The sequence below is a fragment of the Plodia interpunctella genome, chromosome 30 (genome assembly GCF_027563975.2).
Source record: "Plodia interpunctella isolate USDA-ARS_2022_Savannah chromosome 30, ilPloInte3.2, whole genome shotgun sequence".
NCBI classification, from domain to species: Eukaryota; Metazoa; Arthropoda; class Insecta; order Lepidoptera; family Pyralidae; genus Plodia; species Plodia interpunctella.
Window position 1 is genome coordinate 778,898 of NC_071323.1, and position 27,084 is coordinate 805,981.

General features: G+C 38.7%; 1 protein-coding gene across 1 annotated transcript; it reads left to right on the top strand.

Annotated features, from left to right (window-relative positions):
* Positions 1–495: 495 nt before the first annotated feature.
* Positions 496–26,930, top strand: LOC128682422 (dipeptidyl peptidase 9-like). The gene is made up of 19 exons (XM_053767081.2): positions 496–1,017; positions 1,807–2,005; positions 2,312–2,490; positions 3,252–3,349; positions 3,964–4,066; positions 5,808–5,926; positions 6,892–7,018; positions 7,839–7,968; positions 8,917–9,100; positions 9,975–10,081; positions 11,797–11,943; positions 12,903–13,032; positions 14,734–14,826; positions 15,119–15,291; positions 16,536–16,679; positions 17,327–17,405; positions 21,823–22,015; positions 22,920–23,031; positions 23,671–26,930. The coding sequence occupies exons 1-19, from the start codon at positions 722–724 to the stop codon at positions 23,761–23,763; spliced, it is 2,706 nt and encodes a 901-aa protein (XP_053623056.1). The 5' UTR covers positions 496–721; the 3' UTR covers positions 23,764–26,930.
* The last annotated feature ends 154 nt before the right edge of the window (positions 26,931–27,084 follow it).

The following is a 27,084-nucleotide window of genomic DNA, read 5'->3' on the forward strand; positions in this document are numbered from 1 at the left end:
GCCGAGGCTATCCAATTTTTTTTGCCTATAAGGCAATAGGGAGTATTACTGTACATTTATCCCGCCAGAGTACAGCACTGTATGTTAGGTACACAAAAGCTTTGCCGCCTTTTGTTATGTCGATTAAAACGTTTATTTTAGAGTACTTTATTAATCCTTTCATTATGGAAGCATTCGTTTGTGAAAATATACAACCATGTAGCATATTCGGGTGCCTTTGGGAAAAAACCTTTTCCATAAGATAAAAACCATGGGATACGCCTCACGCTACCTCCATTGACAATGTTTGTGTACCTTAGTTGTACCAGTAGCGCCATCTGCGTTGAGCTTTACGTAATATGCCTTATGCGATGCATATTACGCAGTTTTACATACGCATTTGTTTTTGTTCATGTTCACGCAATATTGTGGCAATTGTGGCGCATCACTAATGATAATGACATGCGGTAGCTCTTTGGACATGCCTCTCTTTAGTCTGTGGTCAAAATGTCAAATCAAGTTGTCAAACAAAAACGTCAAAAAAGAAAGAGTGGTGTTGTTGGCCCTGTTGGCTTTTGTAGATTTTGTAGTTAATTTAGTCAAATATTTAATCACATAACAACATTTATAATGAATTTTACGTAAACATACTAAATTAGAGAATTAAGTTAAGCATTGTAAGCCGTTACGCTCGACGTAAGGCCGTTATATCATAATGACATTGTGTATCAAATAAATATCCATGAATTTGATGGATATTGTCAATATGGAGGTGAGGGAGGCTGGTGATGGGGCAGCCGCTGGGGACTGCGTGCGGCCTCCGAACAAACGTTACACCTGGGCGGAGGTACGGCAAGCGGTACACGATCTACGAAAGGAATTATCCTCATTATCAACCATGGTTCCTATGGCCATATCATTTCGGAGACTGGCCAATGGGAAGATCAGGATATACTTTCTGAGGACTCCGCAGAACGGATGGGAGATAACTCTCTTGTATACCGATATCACTTTGTCATCACAGCCCAATAGTGCAAGGTTAGTATTAGGGATGTCATTTTTGACAGAAACATTGACTGATCAGCTGTATAAGAGTACTAGCTGCGTCCCGGGGTTTCGCTCGTTATTACCTTTTCACTCATTATTTACTCAACCAATCTTTAAATTTTGCATACGTATGTTGTTTGAAGTACAAAAAAATATATTTAATTTATTACATCCCGGTAAAATAGCATCTCAAATTTTTTTTATGCCAACATTGGGTTTCATTGTGAGGAAACCTGCACACTGGTTGATTATTTATTAACTTGTGTTTGAAATGGAGATTGCCATAGCAAACCACTCATCCACTTAGAATTTTTTTGTGTGTGTTTCTTTCTATCAGATTCGTCCCTCGGGAGAAGAAGGTGAACAAAGAGAACGCACGAAAGGCCGTATCTCTAAGCAATTTCTTCCAGACAAGCATTTGATATGCATAAAATTTAAGAAGTGGAAAAATAGTAATAATGAATTTTCATATGATATATGTATATGCCATATGAAATTACCCCCACATATATTACATATGAGATTTCCCACGGGAACAGTTATTTTTCTGGGATGAAAGGTACCCTATGTCATCAATACTTCTAATTACATGCATGCAAGCTAAATTTCAAGAAAATTGGTTGAGTAGTTTTTGATTTTATAGCGAACAGACAGACACATAGAGGACTTTGTTTTATAATACATATGGATAATATATATAGTTATGTGTTCAAAGCACAAAAGTTTAAAAAAAAACTAGTATTATTATAATATTCTTAATACTACATTGTAATATTGCAGGTTAGATTGGAAGCCCCTCATCGAGTCCAACGTAGCGTTAGGCGTGACCTCAGGCAAGTGGTCCCGCGAGGAACAACTGCTGTGGGAGCGCCAGCGCGTGGCCGCTTGGGGGATAGCCTCATACGAGCTCCATCCCGCCGGCAGAGTTCTGTTCCCCTGCGCCTCGTCGCTGTTTGTGGCCGATGAGGGGAATAATCAGGTATCTTCTCCAAATTTCAAGACGCGCACGCATCAGCTTAATGAGCTGCTGGTGTGTTATAAATAATAGTAGTAGTATGACGACCTGAACCGAGAGGTCCCGGGTACGATCCCCGGTCGGGTCATGATAGAAAATGATCTTTTTCTGATTGGCTCGGGTCTTGGACGTTTATCTATATATGTATTTGTTATAAAATATAGTATCGTTGAGTTAGTATCCCATAACACAAGTCTAGAACTTACTTTGGGGCTAGCACAATCTGTGTGATTTGTCCTAATATATTTATATGAATGTATTTCCTTGCAGTCGCCCCCGCTGGTGCCCCGGTCGCTGCACACGGGCGGCGGCGCCCCGCTGACGCCGGCGATGTGTCCGCGCGCGGCGGCGCTGGTGGCGCACGCGGCGCGCGGCGACGTGTGGCTGGCGGGGGGCGTCGCTAGCCCGAAACGGCTGACGTTCGCGTGCAAGGGCCGCGAACCTGACCGGTAAATTGGTTTAATCAAAATTGTATGATGCGACATCGTTGGACTTCCTTTCTTCAATTCTTCCATTCATCCACTTTCCCACTCTTTCATACTTCCAATCTTCCATTAATTCACTGTCGATTCTTCCATCCTTCCATTCATCATTCTTCTACTCTTCCATTCTTCTTTTTTCTTTTCCATTCTTCAACTCTTCCATTCATCCACTTTTCCACTCTTCCATTCTTCCATAATATCCATATTTTCACACTAATCATTATTATACACTAATATTAATTTGACATGGTTATTAAATTTCATACTTTAAATTACGACACAGGTAGGTCCGGTTATTTGTAAACTACTCGTAGCTTCAGACCGCGACTTCGCCCGCGTAATTTTCCCACGGGGACAGATATTGTCTAGATATGTCCTTTTCCATACTTCAAACTACATGTGTGCAAAATTTCAAGAAAATTGGTTGAGTAGATAGAGCGTGAAGAGGTAACAAACAAGCTTACTTTCGTATTTATAATATTGGTTACTAGATGTTGCCCCGGACTTTGCTCCCGTGGGAATTTCGAGATAAAATATAGCCTATAGCATCTTTGATAATGTACCTTTCTAATTTCGAAAGATTTTTTGAAATCGGTCCGTGTAGTTTCGGAGATTACCCGCAAACATACAAACTCACAAACGCTTACCTCTTTATAATAATAGTATAGATGATTAGGATCTTCTACTATTTGTAAGAGTTACTAAAATTACCTACATTTCGACGGCAGGTTAGCAGACGACCCCAAACAGGCTGGGGTCCCGTGCTACGTCACCCAGGAGGAGTTCTCCCGGTACACCGGCTTCTGGTGGCAACCCACAACTGATGGTAAGCACCTCTCGTTCACAGGAGCTGATTGATGGACTTGCGATCTTGACTTTTGTTATATTACTGACTAGATGTTGCCCGGGGTTTCGCTCCCGCTGGAATTTTGAGATAAATTATAGCCTATAGCAATCTTGGATAATGTGCCTTTCTAATGGTGAAAGAATTTTTGAAATCGGTTCGGTACTTTTGGAGATTACCCGCCTCAAACATACAAACTCACAAACGCTTACCTCTTTATAATAATAGTATAGACTAGAATTTATTCAGAAATTAGTGCCTTCACAGGCACTTCTTCAAGTCATATTTTAAATTAAACGCTACAAACTACTGGAATTACGGAACGACTACTGCTTTTTTAAATATAAATTTATACATATATAATTTTTCATCTATACTACTATTATAAAGTGGTGGCGGCGTTTGTGAGTATGTATGCTTGAGGCGGGTAATCTCCGAAACTAACGAACCGATTTCAAAAATTCTTTCACCATCAGAAAGGTACATTATCCAAGATTGCTATAGGCTATAATTTATCTCAAAGTTCCCACGGGAGCGAAGCCCCGGGCGACATCTAGTCGTTTATATTTTTCTCAAGTGCCGTAATGTTGTTACAGATGACGTATATAGAATAGTATACGAGGAGGTAGACGAGAGTGACGTGAAGATATTCAGCTTCCCCTCCTCACAGACCAGCAGCGGGGAGCTGGAGGAGTTCAGGTGATCATTGACATTAAGCGCTTGTGTCTTGTTTTCTACACTAGTTTACACTAATCTACATCTTCACTAGTTTACACTAATCTACATCTTCACTAGTTTACACTAATCTACATCTTCACTAGTTTACACTAATCTACATCTTCACTAGTTTACACTAATCCACATCTTCACTAGTTTACACTAATCCACATCTTCACTAGTTTACACTAATCCACATCTTCACTAGTTTACACTAATCCACATCTTCACTAGTTTACACTAATCCACATCTTCACTAGTTTACACTAATCCACATCTTCACTAGTTTACACTAATCTACATCTTCACTAGTTTACACTAATCTACATCTTCACTAGTTTACACTAATCTACATCTTCACTAGTTTACACTAATCCACATCTTCACTAGTTTACACTAATCCACATCTTCACTAGTTTACACTAATCCACATCTTCACTAGTTTACACTAATCCACATCTTCACTAGTTTACACTAATCCACATCTTCACTAGTTTACACTAATCCACATCTTCACTAGTTTACACTAATCCACATCTTCACTAGTTTACACTAATCCACATCTTCACTAGTTTACACTAATCCACATCTTCACTAGTTTACACTAATCCACATCTTCACTAGTTTACACTAATCCACATCTTCACTAGTTTACACTAATCCACATCTTCACTAGTTTACATTAATCTACATCTTCACTAGTTTACACTAATCTACATCTTCACTAGTTTACACTAATCTACATCTTCACTAGTTTACACTAATCTACATCTTCACTAGTTTACACTAATCCACATCTTCACTAGTTTACACTAATCCACATCTTCACTAGTTTACATTAATCCACATCTTCACTAGTTTACACTAATCTACATCTTCACTAGTTTACACTAATCCACATCTTCACTAATTTACACTAATCCACATCTTCACTAGTTTACACTAATCCACATCTTCACTAGTTTACACTAATCCACATCTTCACTAGTTTACACTAATCCACATCTTCACTAGTTTACACTAATCCACATCTTCACTAGTTTACACTAATCCACATCTTCACTAGTTTACACTAATCTACATCTTCACTAGTTTACACTAATCCACATCTTCACTAGTTTACACTAATCCACATCTTCACTAGTTTACACTAATCCACATCTTCACTAGTTTACACTAATCTACATCATCATCATATCGAGTGTGTTATAGCTAACACTGGTGTCAGATTTTGTTCAAGTCGCCTACAGGCATCTGACATGACTTTTACGACTACTTAGTGCCATCTAGTGGCAGGTAGTCGCATACACACTAGGGAACTAAACTGTCCACCAGTGTGCAGGTTTCCTCACGATGTTCCCCTTCACCGGAAGCAAGTGGTGGTCTATGAAAACTACTATACACGAGTCAGATTGGTATACAAACTCATGTGGTACGAGTGGGATACGAACCTGGGACCTTTCTAACCACAGGGGGGCGTCTCAACCATTACACCACCACCGCTTCATACTAATCTACATCGACATTAGTACACTAATCTATGTTTGTTGTTCTTTCACGCAAAATGTAGTGGACTGATTATTATGAAATTTTAGTAGACGGGTAGAATATAATCTAGAGTAACACATAGGGTGCTTTTTATCCCGAAATTCCCACGGGAGCGAAGCCCCGGGGCGCAGCTAGTTATAAATAAATAACTAAAAATCAATGTTAATAATGCCAGGTTCCCGCGGGCCGGCACGCCTAATGCCAAGTCCACACTGAAAATGGTGACGTTCAGATTGCAGCGCGCTTCGCCCTCAACCGTTTTGGATTATTATCAAGAAGGCGTAGCGGATTCTTGTTAGTATCTGTTTTTAATTTGACGACCTCGGTGGCGCATTGGGAATGTGCTCGCCTCTGAACCGAGAGGTCCCGGGTTCGATCCCCGGTCAGGTCATGATGGAAAATGATATTTTTCTGATTGGCCCGGGTCTTGGATGTTTATCTATATATGTATTTGTTATAAAATATAGTATCGTTGAGTTAGTATCCCATAACACAAGTCTCGAACTTACTTTGGGGCTAGCACAATCTGTGTGATTTGTCTTAATATATTTATATTTTATTTATTTATTTAATCTAAAATGTTTTAACTATTTTTATAATCAATCAATACATGCAATATATTTACATAAACACAAAATTAGGCGATAGAGTCATAGTAACACAGAAAGAATTTGAAAAAATAATCTGTCTGTATGTTTGTCTGTTTGTACACGTTAATCTCCGGAACTACTGGACGGATTTGAATGAAACTTTTTTGTTATATACCTAATAATCCTGGGCATCATATAGGGTATAAATAATGGCCACGCTAACCAAGTCGCGGGCATTGATCGGCTAGTATTATAATATAATGTGAAAGTGTGTTCGTTTGTCCGTTTTTCACGTCAAAACGGAGAAACGGATTGAGTTGATTTATTGGTTAGGTTGGAGAACTGAAGAGTGACATAGGATACTTCGGAGCTGCGGAGAGCAATTAATAATTTAATATTTTTTTGTGTGTCTCTATCAACGTATAAGCATAAAATTTTAAACCATAATGTATCACAGCACACTATACTATGGCATAATGATTTTTAAGCGTAACGTTCGTGCGCATAATTGTTTACGCTAAACAATTTGAACCGAAACTAACCTAACTCAACCTAAAAATCGATTACGCCTTAGACCTATCATGCCAAAGTCGTTATGCCAAAGAACAATAGGACAAAATTTATTTATGCGATAAAAAGTGGCCCCCTTTTTTTTTTTTTTGTCAACAGCGTCAGACGTCAAAGAACCCTTGGAAGTGACAGACTTACAATGGTTTTCACTGCGGACTCCTCTGAAGGAAGCGTTCCCGTGGAGCGAGTACCTGGCCAGGGTCGGCTGGACGCCCGACGGGAAATTGTGAGTGTGCACTTTTTGGTCACCCATCCCGAAGCTGGCCATTGCGGGAGGTGCTTGACTGCGGCTTCAGTAATTGTTATTTTTGGTCACCCATCCCTAAACTGACCATTGCGTATGATGCTTGACCACGGCTACAGTAATTGGTGTTTTTGATCATCCATCCCTAAACTGACCATTGCGTAAGGTGCTTGACCGCGGCTACAATAATCGATATTTTTGGTCACCCATCACGAAGCTGGTTATTGCGAGAGGTACTTGACCGCGGCTATAGTAATCGATATGTTTGGTCACCCATCCCGTACTGATCATTGCGGAAGGTGCTTAACCGGGGCTACAGTAATTGGTATTTTTGGTCACACATCCAAAAACTGACCATTGCGAAAGGTGCTTGACTGCGGCTGTAGTATTTGATATTTTCGGGTCACCAATCCCGAAACTGGCCATTGCGAAAGGTGCTTGACCGCGGCTACAGTAATTGTTATTTTTGGTCACCCATCCCGAAGCTGGCCATTGGGAAAGGTGCTTGACCGCGGCTACAGGAATCGACATGTTTTGGTCACCCATCCGATGATCGACCATGGTTAAAGTTCGATCAATCAATCGCAAACCAACCTTCTCTTTTTTTTAAATTAGGTGCTTGATATTTTGCGGTCACCCATCCCGCGGCCGACCACAACAAAAGTTGCTTAACCTATTTCAGACCAGCTCTTCCTTACATTTTGCATAATACTACACACTATGAATTAAAATTGTGCTAGGTTAAGCAACTCTTGCCGTGGTCGGTCACGGGATGGGTGACCGACAACGGCTGTTATTCCAGCGTGTGGGTACAACTGCTGGACCGCAAGCAACAACGTCTGGAGCTGTGTCTCATTCCACTCAGCTCGTTCAGTACTCCGTTCACATATGATTCACAGGAGACGCCGAAAACACGTAACAGCGTGGATCAGGTAATAAAAATGTGATACAGGCTATAATTTTTTTTATATTAGGACAAATCACACAGATCGAGCTAGCCCCGAAGTAAGTTCGAGACTTGTGTTATGGGATACTAACTCAACGATACTATATTTTTATAACATATACATATATAGATAAACATCCAAGACCCGGGCCAATCGGAAAAATATAATTTTCCATCATGACCCGACCGGGGATCGAACCCGGGACCTCGGTTCAGTGGCAAGAACTTTACCACTGCGCCACCGAGGTCGACATGTCATTAGTGTTAATCAAACTGTACCATACACAGTAATCAATTTAATTATCCCATTTTATAAATAACTAAAGTACTGGTACAATGTTAATTTTGTAAATGTTTAATTTAAAAAAAAAAGATTCTTTATTCAAAAAAATGTGGGACACTAATGAAACGCCACACGCCGCGTTCAAACGCTCGTGAAATTCACCCATACAGAGTTGAAATCTTCCACGTTGCCTCAGTTTAAATGATTTTGCAATATGACTGTGTTTAAGTTTGTCCTTCTTTCACGTCAAAACGGAGCATTGTTTTTAGGTGGTTTTTGTGTGTGCAGAGGGCGAAGTACTTAACCTCGTTGGTTGAAAAAATGTATGAAAAACACGTATTCGTTTAATTCTTAAATCGTTTTTCACGTTTCAATATTGCTCCAGTTAGATAATGAGTAGCTTTTGACAGCGGCTTAAGAATTTCACAATAACAGACACGATTTCCATACAAACTTTCATCCCCCATAATAGACATTTAGGGGTTGATTTTTGAAAAAAAAAAGTAGCCTATGTTCGAACGGGGGTCTTTAATTAGAAGCGTACCAAATGTCATCAAAATCGGTCCAGCGGTTTAGCCGTGACAGCGGCACAGACCGATTTTCGCATCGTGACAGCTTTATGATATTACAAAAGATCAAAAACTATTTCAGAAAATAGAAGACATACAAGTTCTAGTTTCGGAAGCGGCGCCTGACGCCTGGATTAACGTGCACGACATTTTGTACTTTCTACCGTCGACTGAAGATCGAGTTTCCTTTATCTGGGCCTCGGAGGAGACTGGCCACCTACATTTATATCTAATTACATGTGCAATAGTTAAGGATCGACCGAGATGTAAGTATTTATTTTATTTTTTAAACTAAGGCTAGTTTTCCCACGGGAGCAGTTGTTTTTCCGGGATTAAAGGTACCCTATTTCCTTCTCCATACTTCAAACTACATGTATGCAAAGTTTCAAGAGGATTAGTTGAGTAGATAGAGCGTGAAGAGATAACAAACTTACTTTCGCATTTATGATTATATTTTTGTTTATGCGGCGGATCATCAGAAATGTGGTTGTGATATACAGTTTTGTCCGAGGATAGGGCATGTAACCTTGCCGTGCCCTACAGCGTACATCAAAATGATTGTTCAAATTAATATAAGTATTAAATTATGAAGCGGTGGTGGTGTTATGGTGAAGACGCCAGCCTCGAGTGGATCGAAAGATTCCAGTTTCGTATCGTACTCGTGCCACACGAGTTTGTATACCAATCTGACTCGTGTATAGTAGTTTTTATCGATCACCACTTGCTTCCGGTGAAGGGATACATCGTGAGGAAACTGCACACTGGTTCATTATTAACTCGTTTATGAAATGGAGATGGCAATGACTAACCACTTCATTAATAGTACCATGAAAGTAGTGTTTAATTCCACGTAATGACCACGACCCTTATCCATAAAGATCAAGTTTATTTGTTAGACAAATTAAAAAATCTAAAGACTTCCAATATTAATTTCGCTACCACTTTTGGACGGCTGAAGAGATTTTCATGAAACATGGCTAAGCACACTCGGGATAAAATTATCTATGACACAAAAAAAAAAACTAAACGAAAATCGGTTCATCCATTCGGGAGCTGTTTGGCGGACAGACACGTTAAAAGAGGGGTGTTATTATACCCTCTTTTTGAAGAAGAGATATTAATTTATAATATTGTTCACAGCCGTTATAGAAATGATAACCGAAGACGATGTGGTGGTTGGACCTAACATTATAAGCAAAGAAGCGATCACGTCGGGCGAATGGGAAGTCATGGGGAAGAATGTATGGGTGAGTGTGTCGACGAAATTATTTTTGATAACTTTGTTAACTCATTAGATAGGTAGATAAAACATGTATTTGACTATAGGTACATTATTGCTCAAAGATTCACAATAGGTAATTTCAATAAAACTAGGGTTACTGGTATCAAACGCAAAACCTCCTAAAGACTACTTGTGTACATCGAAACAAGCAACTTTTATTCTACGACTTTTCCTAAATATATTTTTTTAAAATTGTATGAGAGTAGAGGGGAGAAGTGACGTCACAAATATTGGCGTCGAAAAGCGTTTAATACTTACCTAATTTAATACTAACCTAAATATATAAAGCGTTTAATACTAACCTAAAGCGTTTAATACTAACCTAAATATTGCCCTTAGATTTAAACTAAATTTTGTCTTTATTCTGTAATTAATGTATGTGTGACGATTTACCATTACGAGGCAAGGCATGGAAAGGAAACAAAGCGAAAGTCAAAGGACCGCACGGCCCTTCGCACGCCTGCGGGAAAGGTCATGAATATTAAAATAAAACATGAGGGGTCTTGGCTCTTGGCATCGATCTGCTCTTATGAGAAATTTGTACTTTTTCTTAACTGACGGTTAACTTTTATAAGTAAATTTTTATAGTGTTTGTTATATCTTTTGTTGGTAACATAATATAGTAAAATGGTTTTAAAGAGGTATTGAATATAAGATATATTTTAACGAGATTCTGGCATGATAGGGACCAACAATGTTCAAATGAGTTTTTTTCGGCATTTCTTCTCGGCAGTGGTCGTTCCGAAATACCAGTAGTTTGTAGCTTGTGAGAAATGACTATAAATATAAAGATTGACGAGAAAAAGTGCCTGTGAAGGTCTAATTTCTGAATAAATGATTTGAATTTGAATTTGGGAGCTTGTTTATAGTAAATATTATTGAGATGATTATTATTGTCGTGTCCTTGAAACCCCAATAATGTGAACAACAAGAATTATTCAATTTCTATTGTTTGCGTGTATTAAATCATATATACATATATGCAAACCTGCCATATGTATATATCAGTGTTATGTAAGCCGAGTGCGCCAATTCCCATACATGTAACAGCGACCGGTTTGGCTGCGATACCTCGACGACATCATTGTAGACGTGCCTTATGATCTACTAATAGACTAATTTAAAACTGACTACTTCTGTGATCTCAGATATATTCTGGACAATATAACATAAAACTTACTTATATCTGTTATAAAAAAAAATACTAAATATACTGTTCTATACTGTTATTATAAAGAGGTAAGCGTTTGTGAGTTTATATGTTTGAGGCGGGTAATCTCCGTAACTTCCGAACCGATTTCAAAAATTCTTTCACCATTAAAAAGGTACATTATCCAAGATTGCTATAGGCTATATTTTGATCTCAAAATTCCCGCGGGAGCGAAGCCCCGGGCTAGAACTCTAGTGTTACTAAAAATAGGATTAATTAAAGTGAAATTTGATTTTAGTGTTTCATTATTTGATTGCGTTCATAGAATTTATTTTATGAACAAGCAACTACTTTATTTATTATAGAAAATTCATCAGTGAAATTTACTGCATGAATATTATATATTTTGTCACACATCGAATGCAATAAGATCACTCTGACAACAATAAGAGGCTGTGTCAAAAATGTCATTTTTGTAAAAAAAAAATATAGTTCGACAATTTACATACCATATCCCTTCCCTATCGTAGGTAGACGAGTCCCGTCAGCTGGTATACTTCATGGGGCTCCGCGAGACGCCGCTGGAGCGCCACCTGTACTGCGCGTCGTACGCGCGGCCCTCCGCCCCCGCGCTCCTCACCGCCGTGGGGCACTCCACTGCGGTACACATTGACCGGGTTAGTGTACACGAATATACATATTTCAGCTTCCGTCGATTCCCGCTGTGGTCGAAAAAACAGCACGGTCCAGATCACAAACAGATTTTTGACGTTCCACCGTCCCATCGTAGTGTAGTAAAGGTCATCCTCCGCACGGAACTGTTTGTCACGACCAGATCACTGACGTTCCACCATGAACAGTGAATATTATTTCCTTCTGGCGTGATATATACCAAAACTTATCCGATTTTGTTGCCCCGCGTACTTAAAAATTCGATTGACAGATCCTACATACCATTTAAATTTCATCAAAATCAGTCTGACGATTCGAAAGTTATCGCATTACACACATTCATGATAATGATGAATGAACTTTTGCTCTAATTTGATTTGTAGACCTCGCTCTCTCGGTCAAACAGTTAACAGTAAGTAGATACCATAAATAGATGAATGCATTTATGTTTACCAAAAAGACACACATTCACAACGAAAAGTAAAAAAGTGATAAATCTACAACGACATCTAAGAATAAATAAAATATATATATATATATATATTAGGACGAATCACACAGATTGAGCTAGCCCCGAAGTAAGTTCGAGACTTGTGTTATGGGATACTAACTCGACGATACTATATTTTATAACAAATACATATATAGATAAACATCCAAGACCCGGGCCAATCAGAAAAAGATCATTTTCCATCATGACCCGACCGGGGATCGAACCCGGAACCTCTCGGTTCAGAGGCGAGCACTTCACCACTGCGCCACCGAGGTCGTCAAAGAAAGACAAAAGAAAAAAACCGGATTGCACTCCGCGAGTGCCGGCAGAAGTGAAAACTTGAATATTAACGTTGTGTATTTGTGACGTCTTACAAAATTTCGCGAGTTTCAACATTTTTCACCCGTAACAAAAAGTGCACAACGCCGCTAAACAAGTTTTCACTTCAAAAAGTACTGTTTTTCGGCACAGGAGTGCACGACGGCGGTGATAACATCGTCCAACATTAGCACCGTCCCGGTCACCAGGGTGTACAGGATCGTGCACACTCCGGCGCCGGCGCTGCTGGTGCAGGGCACTCTCATGGAGAGGGCCGCCTCAGGTGACTGGAACAATAAATTAAAATAGGGGATATAATATTGTATGAAATATATTTAACTTTTCTTGCTGACTTTGGCCTTTAAAATGCCATAGAAACGAAATATGTATTTTAAGGAATATATTAGGACAAATCACACAGATCGAGCTAGCCCCAAAGTAAGTTCGAGACTTGTGTTACGGGATACTAACTCAACGATACTATATTTTATAACAAATACATATATAGATAAACATCCAAGACCCGGCCCAATTAGAAAAAGATCTTTTTCCATCGCGACCCGACCGGGGATCGAACCCGGGACCTCTCAGTTCAGAGGCAAGTCTTAGACTTTACCACTGCGCCTGCTACCGAGGTCGACAAAAATCGAGGCCGTCAGTATATTCCGGAACTGTAATTTACTGTGCAATAAGAGTGTTAACATCGTCCAATATACAAGTAAGTTTAATTTTGTTAATTGTTTATAATTATTTTGATCATCAATACTCAATATTTTTATTGCACACCATAAAGTTGACACGGTGTTATAAATTATATAAAAAAAGCACATATTTATGGACCCTGGCGGCACAGCAACGTGGATTTATGAGAGGAGGTCGCACTAAGAATGAATGTTTATAAGTAAATTGTAAATTACGGACTCAATTCAATTTAAATTCATAGATCAATCAGTTAAAATAATCCTATATATATTATTTTACTATTCTTTTAATGTCTGAAACACAGGATGATTTTTCTTCTTACCCCAGGGGGCTTACCGTCATCTCTTAACGCGACCCACTTTACGACCTAAACTGAACTGCATCGCAAATTCGTACCGTCGACTTAATTTTTTGTATGAACGCGATTCATTTCAGGTGCCTAAATTGAACTGAGTTGCATTGGAATCGTTCTGTAAAAGTTGATTGTAGGCCTGCTTTGTTTTATTTCATTTTAAATCTTAATTTAGATGTATTGTATAACTTTTATTTAAGTAACATGAATTTGGATTAGGAAAAAAAAACATTGCAAGAAACAATAATGGTAAGCCGATCTGGCATGATAGGGACCAACACTGTTCAAATGAGTTTCTTTCGGCATTTCTTCTCAGCAATGGTCGTTCCGAAATGCCAGTAGTTTGTAGCTTGTGAGAAATAATTACAAATATAAAAATTGACGAGAAAAAGTGCCTGTGAAGGTCGAATTTCTGAATAAATGGTTTGAATTTGAATTTAAAGACATATTAATAATAATAATAATTGTTTATTTCGGCAATAAATAAATGCCATATAAAGTGTTAGTAACAATGTTCTTAAAACTATGTTAGTTATTTATTTAAGTGGATAAAAATCAAAAATCAAAATCAAATCATTTATTCAGAAATTAGGCCTTCACAGGCACTTTTTCACGTCATAATCTAAATTAAATGATGTTTGCCAAAGCTACAAACTACTAGCATTTCGGAACGACCACTGCTGAGAAGAAATGCCGAAAGAAACTCATTCAAACAGTGTTGGTCCCTATTATGCCAGAAGGGCTTACCATTTTTTATATATAAATAATATTATGATAAATGATATTGTTGTATTATTGTATATTGTTACAATATAAGCATAAGAAGGGCGCTTCAGGTGATTAAGAAAATAAATTCAAAAATTTCGTACAAAATTTCACCCCCTATTGCAATATTCAATGTGATTTGAATGTTCGTATCGTTATTCTCAGAGTTGTCGGACACGCGGAGTATCAACGGGTCGTGGGACAGTCGCTCCGGCGACGGGGACGACGAGTGCTCAGATAGCGGGCTGCTTATTAGAGGTATTTATGTGCTATGTCTCAAACTGTATACTAAGCTAAGGGATAGCCTCTCTGATATAGCTGATGAGGAGCAGCTCCAACAGCCTGCAGCAGACAGCGGCGGTGAGGCTGGACGTGGACAGTGGCATTATATTGCACTGGACACGCATCCAGCTCAACAAAGATATTAGTATTAATCATCGTGTTTATTGCTAACATAGAATTTAAGTTTTTATATAACTAACATTATACTATGCCTGAAATAAACGCATTTTGTTTTTAATAAAAAAAAAAAAAACAATATCGTCGACAGAGAACACGCTATCGCTGTCTCAGCTCCCCCCAGCTCAGATCTACAGCACGTGGTTGTCGTGCGGCGCACGCGCATACTGCGCGCTGTGGCGCAGCGCGCGAGGCGGGCGGAGCCCCACCGTGCTGCACGTGTACGGCGGGCCCGAGGTGCAGCTCGTCACTAACACTTACAAGGTCACACGGTTGCATTTGTATTACACCATCATTATATCGAGTGTGTTATCGCTAACACTGGCGTCAGATTTTATTCAAGTCGCCTAAAGGCATCTGACGTGGCTTTCACGACTACTTACCGCCATCTAGTGGCTGGTAGTCGCATACAATATATATAACCTTTTGTAGTGAATAGACTCTATATATATATAGACTAAAGGTTTCGTCTATTTCTGTGTCGAATTTCATCAAATACGGTAGTTTTTGAGTTTATTCATTACAAACAAAGAAACAAAATTACAAATATTATCTCATTATTATTTTCAAAAACAACTTAAAAGCACGTGTGGCATATGTAACAACTCCTCTCAATATTTTTTTTTTTATAGATATATTAATTTCAGCCATTTTTTTCTTCAGACTACATAATGTATATAATAATAATTTATTAATAAAAACTTTTCATAATTTATATGTGAATTTATCGCGGGAACATTTACTTTTCCGCGATGGAAAGGTACCCTATGTCCTTCTCCATACTTCAAACAACATGTATGCAAAATTTCAAGAAGATTGGTTGAGTAGATAACGCGTGAAGAGGTAACAAACAAACTTACTTTCGCATTTATAATATTGGTTAGGATTTTAATTATTGTTCATTCTTATATTATTCAAACATAATAAATCGAAATATTCCGCTTGATTATAAAAAAAGGATATATCTGGACTATTTCAAAAGTTAACAGTTTTAATAATAGGTTATAAATAATTAATATAGGTTAAAATAATTTTTATGTATACAATTTTATGTCATAATTTAACATTTTACATATCATAATAATAGTTACGCACAATATTAATTTGGCATAATGTTTTTTAGGCACGATTTTTTTACGAAAACCCACCGTAAGCATAACAATTTTTAATCATAATATTCTAAAGCATATTGGCGGCTTATGTGTGGCCCGAGCGCCGCCCCGCCGCACCCTGACCTACTGCTACACTATAGCTTTATGCAAATCATAATTATGGTAAAATATATTAGCCTAAACTATAATTATGCTTATTGAAAAGGTATGCCGAAAAACATGTACGTCAAAATATTATGTCAAAAAAAAAATGTGCCTAACCCGTTATGCTAAATTAAATTAGGATAAAAAAATTATGCGGGAAAAAAAGGGATCCTGTGTTTTAATAATATAGACGTGATGCCAGTTGAAGACAAACACTATAGGTATAATATTATTGAAAGACAATATCTGCAGGGTATTAGACAGCTACGTATGCATATGCTAGCCGCCCGGGGCTTTAACGTTGTGGCGGTGGACTCGCGCGGGTCCAAGCACCGGGGCCGCGCGTGGGAGAGCGCCATCCGGGGCAAGATGGGGCAGGTGGAACTGGACGACCAGGTAAACTAGTAGCTGTATGTCACTACCGGACTTGGTGATGTTCCACCGCACTAAGTTATTTGTAAGATTTTATTGCGGTCTGTTTTGTGTGCTATTAAATAAATGTGTGGGAGATTCGATGATAATTAACACTCAAGTGGAGCTGGACGGCCAGGTTTTTGGGAGTTTTAATGGTAACCGTAACTGTAAGTCACGTCCAGACTTGCTGATGTTCCACCACACTATCTATGTGCGAGATTCGATGATAACTAACACAGGTAGATTTGGACGATTAAATTTGTGCGGGATTTTTCTCGTGACTGTACGCAACATACAAACTTGGTGACGTTCCACCGCACAAATATCTGTGATATTATTGATTTAAATGTTATGGAGAAACGAAATAACATACAACAGACATGATTCGATGTTCGGTTCGATCCCCGGTCGGGTCACGATGGAAATTGATATTTTTCTGATTGGCCCGGGTCTTGGATGTTTATCTATATATGTATTTGTTATAAAATATAGTATCGTTGAGTTAGTATCCCGTAACACAAGTCTCGAACTTACTTTGGGGCCAGCTCAATCTGTGTGATTTGTCCTGATATATTTATTTATTTGCTTTTCATGGATGAAGTTGTAAAATAATGACGCTATAATCGCAGGTCGAGGTCCTGCAGTGGCTGGCCAAAGAAACAGGATGTATCGACATGGAACGAGTGGCGATTCATGGCTGGAGCTACGGTGAGTTGAAATATAGAATATAACATTTATATTACACTATCTGCGCCCCGGGGCTTCGCTGCCGTGAGAATTTCGGGTTAAAAAGTATTTGGAATAGGTTTCCTTCTAGATGTTGATGTTGTGTGACTAGATGTTGCCCGGTGCTTCGCTCCCGTGGGAATTTTGAGATAAAATATAGCCTATAGCAATCTTGGACAATGTACCTTTCGAATGGTGAAAGAATTTTTGAAATCGGTTCGGTAGTTTCGGAGATTACCCGCCTCAAACATAGAAACTCACAAACGCTTGCCTCTTTATAATAATAGTATAGATTATGTTCTACCCGAGCGATGTCGTACGTGTGTATGTTTGTTATACTTTCACGCGAAATCGACCGGACGGATTGTTATGAAATTTGGTATACGGTTAGAATATAACCTGGAATAACACATAGGGTACTTTTAATCCCGTAATTAATATTATTAATATGAATGTTGACCTACATTTGTCAATTGACGTCCTTGGAGAAAAAAAAATAAAAAATAAAAATAAATAATCATTTATTTCAGACATGTGTCCATTTTGTTAGTAACAATTTACTTATACTAAGGTTAGTGCGGAACTTAGCTACAAAAAAATATTAAAAGTTAAGTTAAAAAAAGTTAGGAAAAAATAGATTAGGTGAACAAATGGAACAGTCCAACTACCCACAATGCAACCTGTTCCAGTGAATGAGCAATGGACTATTCCACTTGTCCACAATCATTTTTAATATGCAGTTGGAGCTGTCACGTAGCCGCCTAAGCATGGAGGCACACCTCTTACGAATTATCGCATGAAAGCCGTCTATGTGCGCCTCCGCAAACATGCCCGACGCGCTGCAGCGCCGCGACAGCCCCATCAGCGCTCGGAACGAGTTATTGTACTGAACTCTCAGGGCGTTGTATGCCCGCTGCGTATAGCTGACCCACAGACTACACGTGTAATAAGATTGGCAGTACGCTTTGAATAGGGTAATCTTACTTTCCCTTGAACATTTTGCAAATCTGCGAGCCAGCATATTGCACCGTACAGACAACGCCCTGCGTTCCCTCTCTAAATCTAAGTTATCGCTTAGATCCTCAGAGACCCAATGGCCCAAATATTTAAATTTGTTTACCCTGGAAAGCGTTGCTCCATCTAAAGTGACCTCCGGCAGGTCCGAGTATTTTTTATTTCCCGCTTGAAAGACAAGAACATTGCTTTTCCTCACATTGTATTTGAGCCCATGGGCCTCTGCATAGGATTCACAGATTCTCAACAATTTTCTCATTGCTTTGATTGAGGGACTCAGCAGGACCATGTCGTCCGCATAACTGACATTATTGACACATACTCCGTCAACATGACAGCCGATCCCAGTCCTACTGAGTTCCTCAATCAAACCGTTCATGTAGAGATTAAACAGCCGAGGAGATGTCAACCCCCCCTGCCTCACCCCGCATTCCAAGTCGTACTCGTCAGAAAGGACCCCTGCCCACCTCACTCGGTTCCGTTGTCTACCATACCAATATTGGAGTATCGACACTACTTCGCTAGCCACACGTGTATCGTTTTTCAGCTTCGTCCACAAAAGATCATAGGACACCAGATCGAAAGCCTGGGAGAGATCCAAAAAACAAGCCACGACAGGTGTTTTTCTTTGCGTGTAATACTGAACTGTATGCTTGACCGCAAGTATGGCACTTTCTGTAGAGAGATTTGGTCTGAATCCGAACTGAGCATCATGTATCTCTATACGGTCAGACATGTGCCGGTCAATCACACCATCCAGCACCTTAGCCAAGATGGTGGCCAGAGAAATAGGCCTATAATTGGTGAGGTCAGATGCGTCACCCGTCTTATTCTTAATAACAGGGACTACTACTGTTCTAATTAAGTCATCGGGTAGGTGACAATGCCCTATACATAATGTAAAAAACATTGATAGAACTCTGGGCAGATGTAGTCCAGCGTACTGCAAATGTTCTATGCTGAGTCCATCATGGCCAGGTGACTTCCCTCTTGTCATGCCATTAATAATATCAGATATCTCTTTAGTTGAGATTCTGACACTCAGCTGATTGTCATTACACGACCTCCCAGACTCGATCACCGGCGATGACGGACCCAGCAAAGAATGTACTTTAAAATGATTCTTAAAACAATTAGCAATATCCACTGGCGCACTCTCACCCGCCACACTCGCGGGAAGGCTCGGTTTAGGATTCAAACTATTTGTGCTTTTCCAAAATTTTGCAAAATCTTTTGATTTATGGAATTTAGCTATGTTGTCCATCTGAATTTGTGACTGATTGTCTTGACACCATTTCAGCTTTTTTTTGAATATTTTACGTTTCTTTTTCATATTTTCATATAAATATCCCATTTTAGGTTTACCCTGGCGACACCATTCTTGAAATGCTAGACGAGCCTCCCCATGAGCAAGCTTTACATGAGCGTTCCAACCAGTGATGTAATTCTTTTTATTACGTGCCCTACCTTTGTTTACATAACAATATTCAGCCGCATCCGACAAGATTTTTATTACGTTATTATATATGCTATTCAAGATTAACTTATGATTATTATTAGTACATATTTTATCACTGCATTTATTAAATTCGGAAGGAAAGTCAATTTTACACAATCGTGCGTGACAGTAGTCATTATAGTCATTTATTTGGGCATTGTCCCGTTTACCCCAAATTACTTTATTAATTCTATTCACATTTATTGTCGTTTTGGATTTTAACAATTGCAAATTACAAACCACTTGTAACGGCATGTGATCAGACCAGTATGATCCATACAAAACTTCTACACTACTAATAGTACAATACGCAGCGTCAGTCACCAAACAGTGATCCAACCAGCTCAGGCTACCGTACACATCACTCACGAACGTATAAGTGTCTTTTGGTAATAATTCCTGATCTACGCAAGTCCATGATTGTTCAGAGCAAAAATGTAAAAGTTCAAGGTTAAACAACTCACCAGGGTGTGCGTTGAAGTCCCCTAATATGAACACGGAATCCACATTATTTGTCTCAATTATGGCGTTCACTTCACTTAACACACTGGTAAACTCAATAAGATTTTCCTGTAAATCAACAGGCATATATACGGAGAATATAAGAAAAGAACGCTCCTGTTGCATCACTTTTATCGCGACCAGCCGTACACTTTTACACTCAATAACGCTCACAGAACCAAGTATACTTTTTCTCCACAGTAGGGCAACGCCGCCGTGTGGCCTTCCCCTAAAAACTCCACTCGAAATATCCACTGCTGATTTACCGAAGAATGCAAAACGGTCATCAATTTGCCCCAGGCAACCAACGTCATACGGCATAACCCAGGTCTCCTGCAACGCGATGATGTCCGCATTCGCACATAGCTTCCCAATACAATCAGTAGACCGTTTAACTCCCTTGCAGTTGAATGATATCATTGTAAAGGGCTTATCCATAATTAGTTATTCGGTGCTTCGCTATTCCGAGCCGGGGCTCTGTCTGTTTTACTATATTTAAATTCAATAAAACGTCGAAAACTTATACCCTCGGGCCACAGGTCTTTGTTCAAAAAATCCGTTATTTTATTTTTCGGTATAAAGATTTTGTATGAATTGTACTCTCGTTGTTCTTTGGTATTTATTTTTTGTAATGACACAGTTATACTAGTTTTGCTTTGTATATATGTACATATATCTTCCTCCGACGTGTCCTTGTGAACATAGTTAATAAACAACGGAATTTTCATGTCCGCCGCCCTAAATTTTCCGTCCGTACTTGACGTCCCCTTTTCTCCGATAAAACGATTTTTTCGTTTTTTCTTCTGGACCGTTATCCATACCTGCCCCTTATCACTTTCTAACAGATGTTTATCAGTGCAGTCAGCTGTTATTGACGCGTAATTCATATTGTGCAAATTATCTGCTGCGGCGGTGGCTTCCAAGCGTCCTTGACTTTGAGCGATAGATAATATGTCCGCCTTTGCGGGCGAGCGGGATGGCAGAGTCCGCGCTTGCGGTAGATGCGTACTGTTTTTATTCACCAAGGATGAATCTAACGGATGTTTGCTAGTTTCCTTCGAATTGTGTGATACGTTTATAAAACCATACGGCCCGCTATCACAGTCATAACTATCCACTAAATTAGCCGCACCTCGTTTCTTAGTGATATACTTGTCACACTGAAAATTATTGACGATCGAAAAGGCCGCGGTGAAGTTTGTCGCGCCGCTTCTTCTTCACCTGCGCTTTGGAAGCCGGCAGTAGACCTTGGTTTAAGTAATTTTTTAACGTCAATAAGTGATGTATATCATCCTGGATTGAATAAAGAATTTTGAATTTTAATATGGACGTGAACATGAATTCCCAATGCCCGTTGGCGCAGCTGGTTATAGTATTTTGGTCTAGGTGGCTATCTCTCATTGCTGGGTCTGGCGACCCGTCCGAACGTGTTCAAAGTGTGTGTGGCCGGCGCTCCGGTGACCTCCTGGAGGCTCTACGACACGGCGTACACGGAGCGCTACATGGGGCTCCCGCACGCGGCTCCGCACGCGTACACGCGCGCCAGTGTTCTAGCGCACACGCCTTTCTTCCCCGACCAGTAAGTTTTTTTTTTTGTTTTTTATGGTACTATTTATTTAATAAGTATATTTTTTACAACGTCTTGAATGCATAAAAGAACATTGTACCAGGGGGCTTACCGTCATCTCTTAACGCGACCCACTTTACGACCTAAACTGAACTGCATCGCAAATTCGTACCGTCGACTTAATTTTTTGTATGAACGCGATTCATTTCAGGTGCCTAAATTGAACTGAGTTGCATTGGTATCGTTCTGTAAAAGTTGATTGTGGGCCTGATGTACTTTACTTATTTATAAAATGTAAATTGATTACTGTGTATGGTACAATTTAATAAACACAAATGACTGCCCGCGGCGGCGTTCAAAACGCTCGTGAAATACACTCGTATAAATTTTATTTATCGTTGTTGTCGATGTTCATTTTTCGATACAAAAAATTATATTTCCGCTGCACAACAATGGAAACGTAAATTATAAATGCGGAAATGAGTTTGTTTGTTACCACTTGAATTGAATATCGTCTGTCCCGCTTTATACTGGCTAAAACTAGTAATGAGCGGTTCTCTGAGCGTTTCGATCGCTGCGCACGCGCTGTCATTACGCTCCGTCAGTTTTCTCGAGGACGTCATTTCCTGAAATCAATCATAACATTGACATTACCACAGCACAGACGGTAAAGAAATTCGAATTAGATTCTCAGAGCGCTGCGGCCGCGCTGTCATTACGATCCGTCAAATTTCCTGAGAAAGGAATCATTTCCGAAATCGATCATTCATAAAATTTACATTGCCACAGTACAGATTAATTATTTTCAAGTCAGATAGTGAAACTTATTCTTGTCTTTGTTGAAATTTGAACAATTGTAATGACAGCGCGTGCGCAGCGTTCGTAAAAAACCCCAATATAAATAATATGTGTGCAGGGAAGGTCGCCTTCTCATAATCCACGGACTTGCGGACGAGAATGTACACTTCTGTCATACAGCGGCGTTGCTCGCGGAACTCGTGCGACTCGGAAAACCTCACCGGGTCCAGGTAACTAACTATACACATAACTTTTATATAGACATTTAGTAATAATTGACCCTAAAAAGTCCTGTTATATTTTTTTCGTAAATATCTCCTATGTACAGGTATACGTCCTGTTCTGTTACAGTTTTATTATAAGTATGGACGATGCACGTACATTCGTGCTCTTAATTTTTAATATAAATAAATAATATATTAGGACGAATCGCACGATTGAGCTGGCCCCAGAGTAAGTTCGACACTTGTGTTATGGGATACTAACTCAACGATACTATATTTTATAACAAATACATATATAGATAAACATCCAAGACCCGGGCCAATCAGAAAATGATAATTTTCCGTCATGACCCGACCGGGGATCGAACCCGGGACCTCTCGGTTCAGAGGCGAGCACTTTACCACTGCGCCACCGATCATCAAAAATATATGTATAAGACCTATATTTCTTAATTGTCGTGTTTGGAGAAAAGGCTGCGGTGAAGTTTGCGCCGCTTCTTCCTCACCTGCGCTTGACCTGAAACATTCCAATAAGGGTATAAATTAAAAAGGCTCAACGCAAAGTTTCTTAAGGGTTTGTTGTTTATTTACACTTTAGCTTGCATAACTTTTTCTTGTACACGAACACAATGTTTATTACCACAGGTATATCCGGGCGAGCGGCACTCGCTGCGTGCAATGCACGCGGCTAAACACTACGAGGCGACGTTGCTTCACTTCTTACACGAAAACTTGTAAAAAAACCACTCAAACACACACACACACACACATATACATACATACAAGACATAAACTCCATCTTGTCAGTTTTTTCTTACAAGTCTTATTATGTAAATTGTGTCATGTATTTTATGATTTCAGAGCGATATAATTTTTGAAATAATAAATTAAAATAGACTTTTTGTAAATCACTTTCGCGGTTAATAAATGTTTTACTTTAGAATGTATAGGTTTGAGCAAATATTTAATACATCAATGGTTTGAACTGATATATACAATACAATACAATACAAAATATCTTTATTGCCCGTAAAAGGGTGATTTTCACGAGCGTTTGAACGCGGCGTGTAGCGTTTCATTAGTGTCCGACAATCATTTTTTAATAAAGAATCTTTTTTTTTTTAATTAAACATTTCTACAATTAACATTGTACCAGTACTTTAGTTATTTATAAAATAGGATAATTAAATTGATTACTGTGTGTGGTACAATTTGATAAACACTAATAAGAACCCGTGACGGAGTACGAAACGCTCGTGAAATTCTCCCAAAAATAGTATCGATACAAAATATATCATATATGATATTTATTTTATATTTATATTCATGATATTTGATTTGTTTTCAACGAAATTCTACAATAAAAAAATAAAACAAATAAATATATATTATTTTCATATAAATATATATATGAACAAATCACACAGATTGAGCTAGCCCCAAAGTAAGCTCGAGACTTGTGTTATGGGATACTGACTCAACGATGCTATATTCTATAATATACACATTATAGATAAACATCCAAGACCCAGATCAATCTGAAAAATATCATTTCCCATGTTGACCTGACCGGGGATCGAACCCGGGACCTCCAGTACGCACACAATAAGCACTGTGAATATTGTTTACATGTTAAGATTCGTAAGAAACGGCGTGTGGGACGGTAAAGAAATTCGAATTAGATATTCTCAGAGCGCTGCGGCCGCGCTGTCATTACGATCCGTCAATTTTCCCGAGAAAGGAATCATTTCTGAAATGGATCATTCACAAAATTTACATTGCCACAGTACAGATTAATTATTGTAAAGTCAGACAGTGAAACTAATTTTTGTCTTTGTTGAAATTTGAAAAATTTTAATAACAGCGCGTGCGCAGCGATCGAAACGCTCTGCGAAACACCCAATAATATTTTACAACGATAATATTGTAACCTTGAAAGAATTTTGTTAAAATAAATACATTATTGTACATACAGTATATACAGAATAACATAGTTTTGTTTTTTTTTATTACTAAAATGTCATTTCTGACACAAGCTTTTATTGCTGTCAGTGAGATCTTATTGCAATCGATGTGTGACAAAAAAAAAATCATGGCCGTACGGGGAGTTCCCACGTCTGGAGCGTTTCCTGAGTGCACCAGCAGGCGATGCTTATCATAATAATGTATTGTCATCCAAACAAATGAATGAGAAATTTCTGCTCAATCGGTTGAAGATATCTGCTTCAAAATTTAGTTGCAAGATTTCCACCCGAGACATCCATCGCTTTATTGCAAGTAAAATCTTGTAATAAATAACGGCGATGTGTCATCTTTGCTGGCAACACTAGTGATCTTACTTGATACTAGCTTTTACCTAAATAATTGCCGGAGTAAATCTGCTCCAACTCAACTGTCTCCACTCCACACCTAAAATATCTTTGAAAGAGAAAATCATTTATTCGGCAAACACATAAAATCCAAACATACAAAAGAGTAACGAATATAGATCGAATACAATATGTAAGCCGAAATGGCGACCAGCTCAGCACGGTGCCGTGGTATCGAGCCAAGGCGCTGATTTTCAGCTGGAATATGTTGTTCCGTTTTGACGTGAAAGACGGACAAATAAACACACTAGTATGCATTCATATTTAACTGCACAAGTGTTACTTTTATACTGTATACATTTTTGAAAATAAATTATATAAATACATATATAGGACAAATCACACAGATTGAGCTAGCCCCAAAGTAAGTTCGAAACTTGTGTTATGGGATACTAACTCAACGATACTATATTTTATAACAAATACATATATAGATAAACATCCAAGACCGGGGCCAATCAGAAAAAGATAATTTTTCCATCATAACCCGACCGGAGATCGAACCCGGGACCTCCCGATTCAGGGGCAAGCACTTTACCACTGCGCCACCGAGGTCGACGATGCATAAACAAAAAAAATTACGTTATCATTTCATAGTATCCTAATATAATAAATGCGAAAATAAATTTGTTTGTTACCTCTTCACGCATTATCTACTAGACCGATTGCTATGAAATTTGGTACACGGGTATATGTATTATAACCTGGAATAACACAGCGTACTTTCTATCTCGAAATTCCCACGGGATCGAAGCCCCGGAGCGCGGCTAGTATTTCTATAAAGTTATTACAGTGTTACAATAAGAATTCACAACGGTCAGAAACACAAATATCCCTAAATGATATATTTAAGGTTCCTTACGTCAAATAATATAGTTTCTTTTACAAAAATGTCATTTTTGCCACGAGCTTTTATTGTCGTCAGAGAGATCTTGGGACATTTAACGGCTGACAAAAACCACACGTCCGTGCTGTAAATGGTTGAAGGGTTTCCCCGTTTGGTTGTCAATATCTCGGATTCGAAGCAACGTATCGCGATGAAACCTATACCAGATTTTAAGTTAGACCATCAGCTATACAACCGTGAATACCGCATCGATTAAATTAGTAATTTTTGTGTGATGCGTGAACAAACATACAGACAGGCGAAAATTTTAAAGAAAGGTTGGCTTCTATTAACTTAGTCTCATATGTACAGACAGCCCACTTACATTATCTATGTATAGATATACCAATATAGTACCTACAGTAAAGCATTTTAGACGAGGCGTTAGTCTGTCAGTCTGTATATAAAGTGAAGGAAATAAATTAATGCGCTGTGTGCACTTGATATTGGGTTTTATTTGCCATAACATGCTGTATATAACATCTGTTTCTTTGTTAAATTATCGTTTGTTCGCCCGCGTTATTTTCAACGGTAATTTTATTATGACGTCTTTGGTACCGGAGTAAATGACGCAGGCGTTCAATAAAATATGATTTGTTATGATTGTATAATTTTGTAACTGAAATTGAATAAAAGGTATTTTACCATCATAGTGTTTTTATTTCAATTTAATAAGGTCAGAAAATTGTTAAAAATATGTATGACTCTAGATAAAATAAATATTGCTTATTGATCATTGATAATTCATAGACAAACAATACCGCTGAATTATGTTGCTGGCAACACAAGTAGTTTTATTTTTTA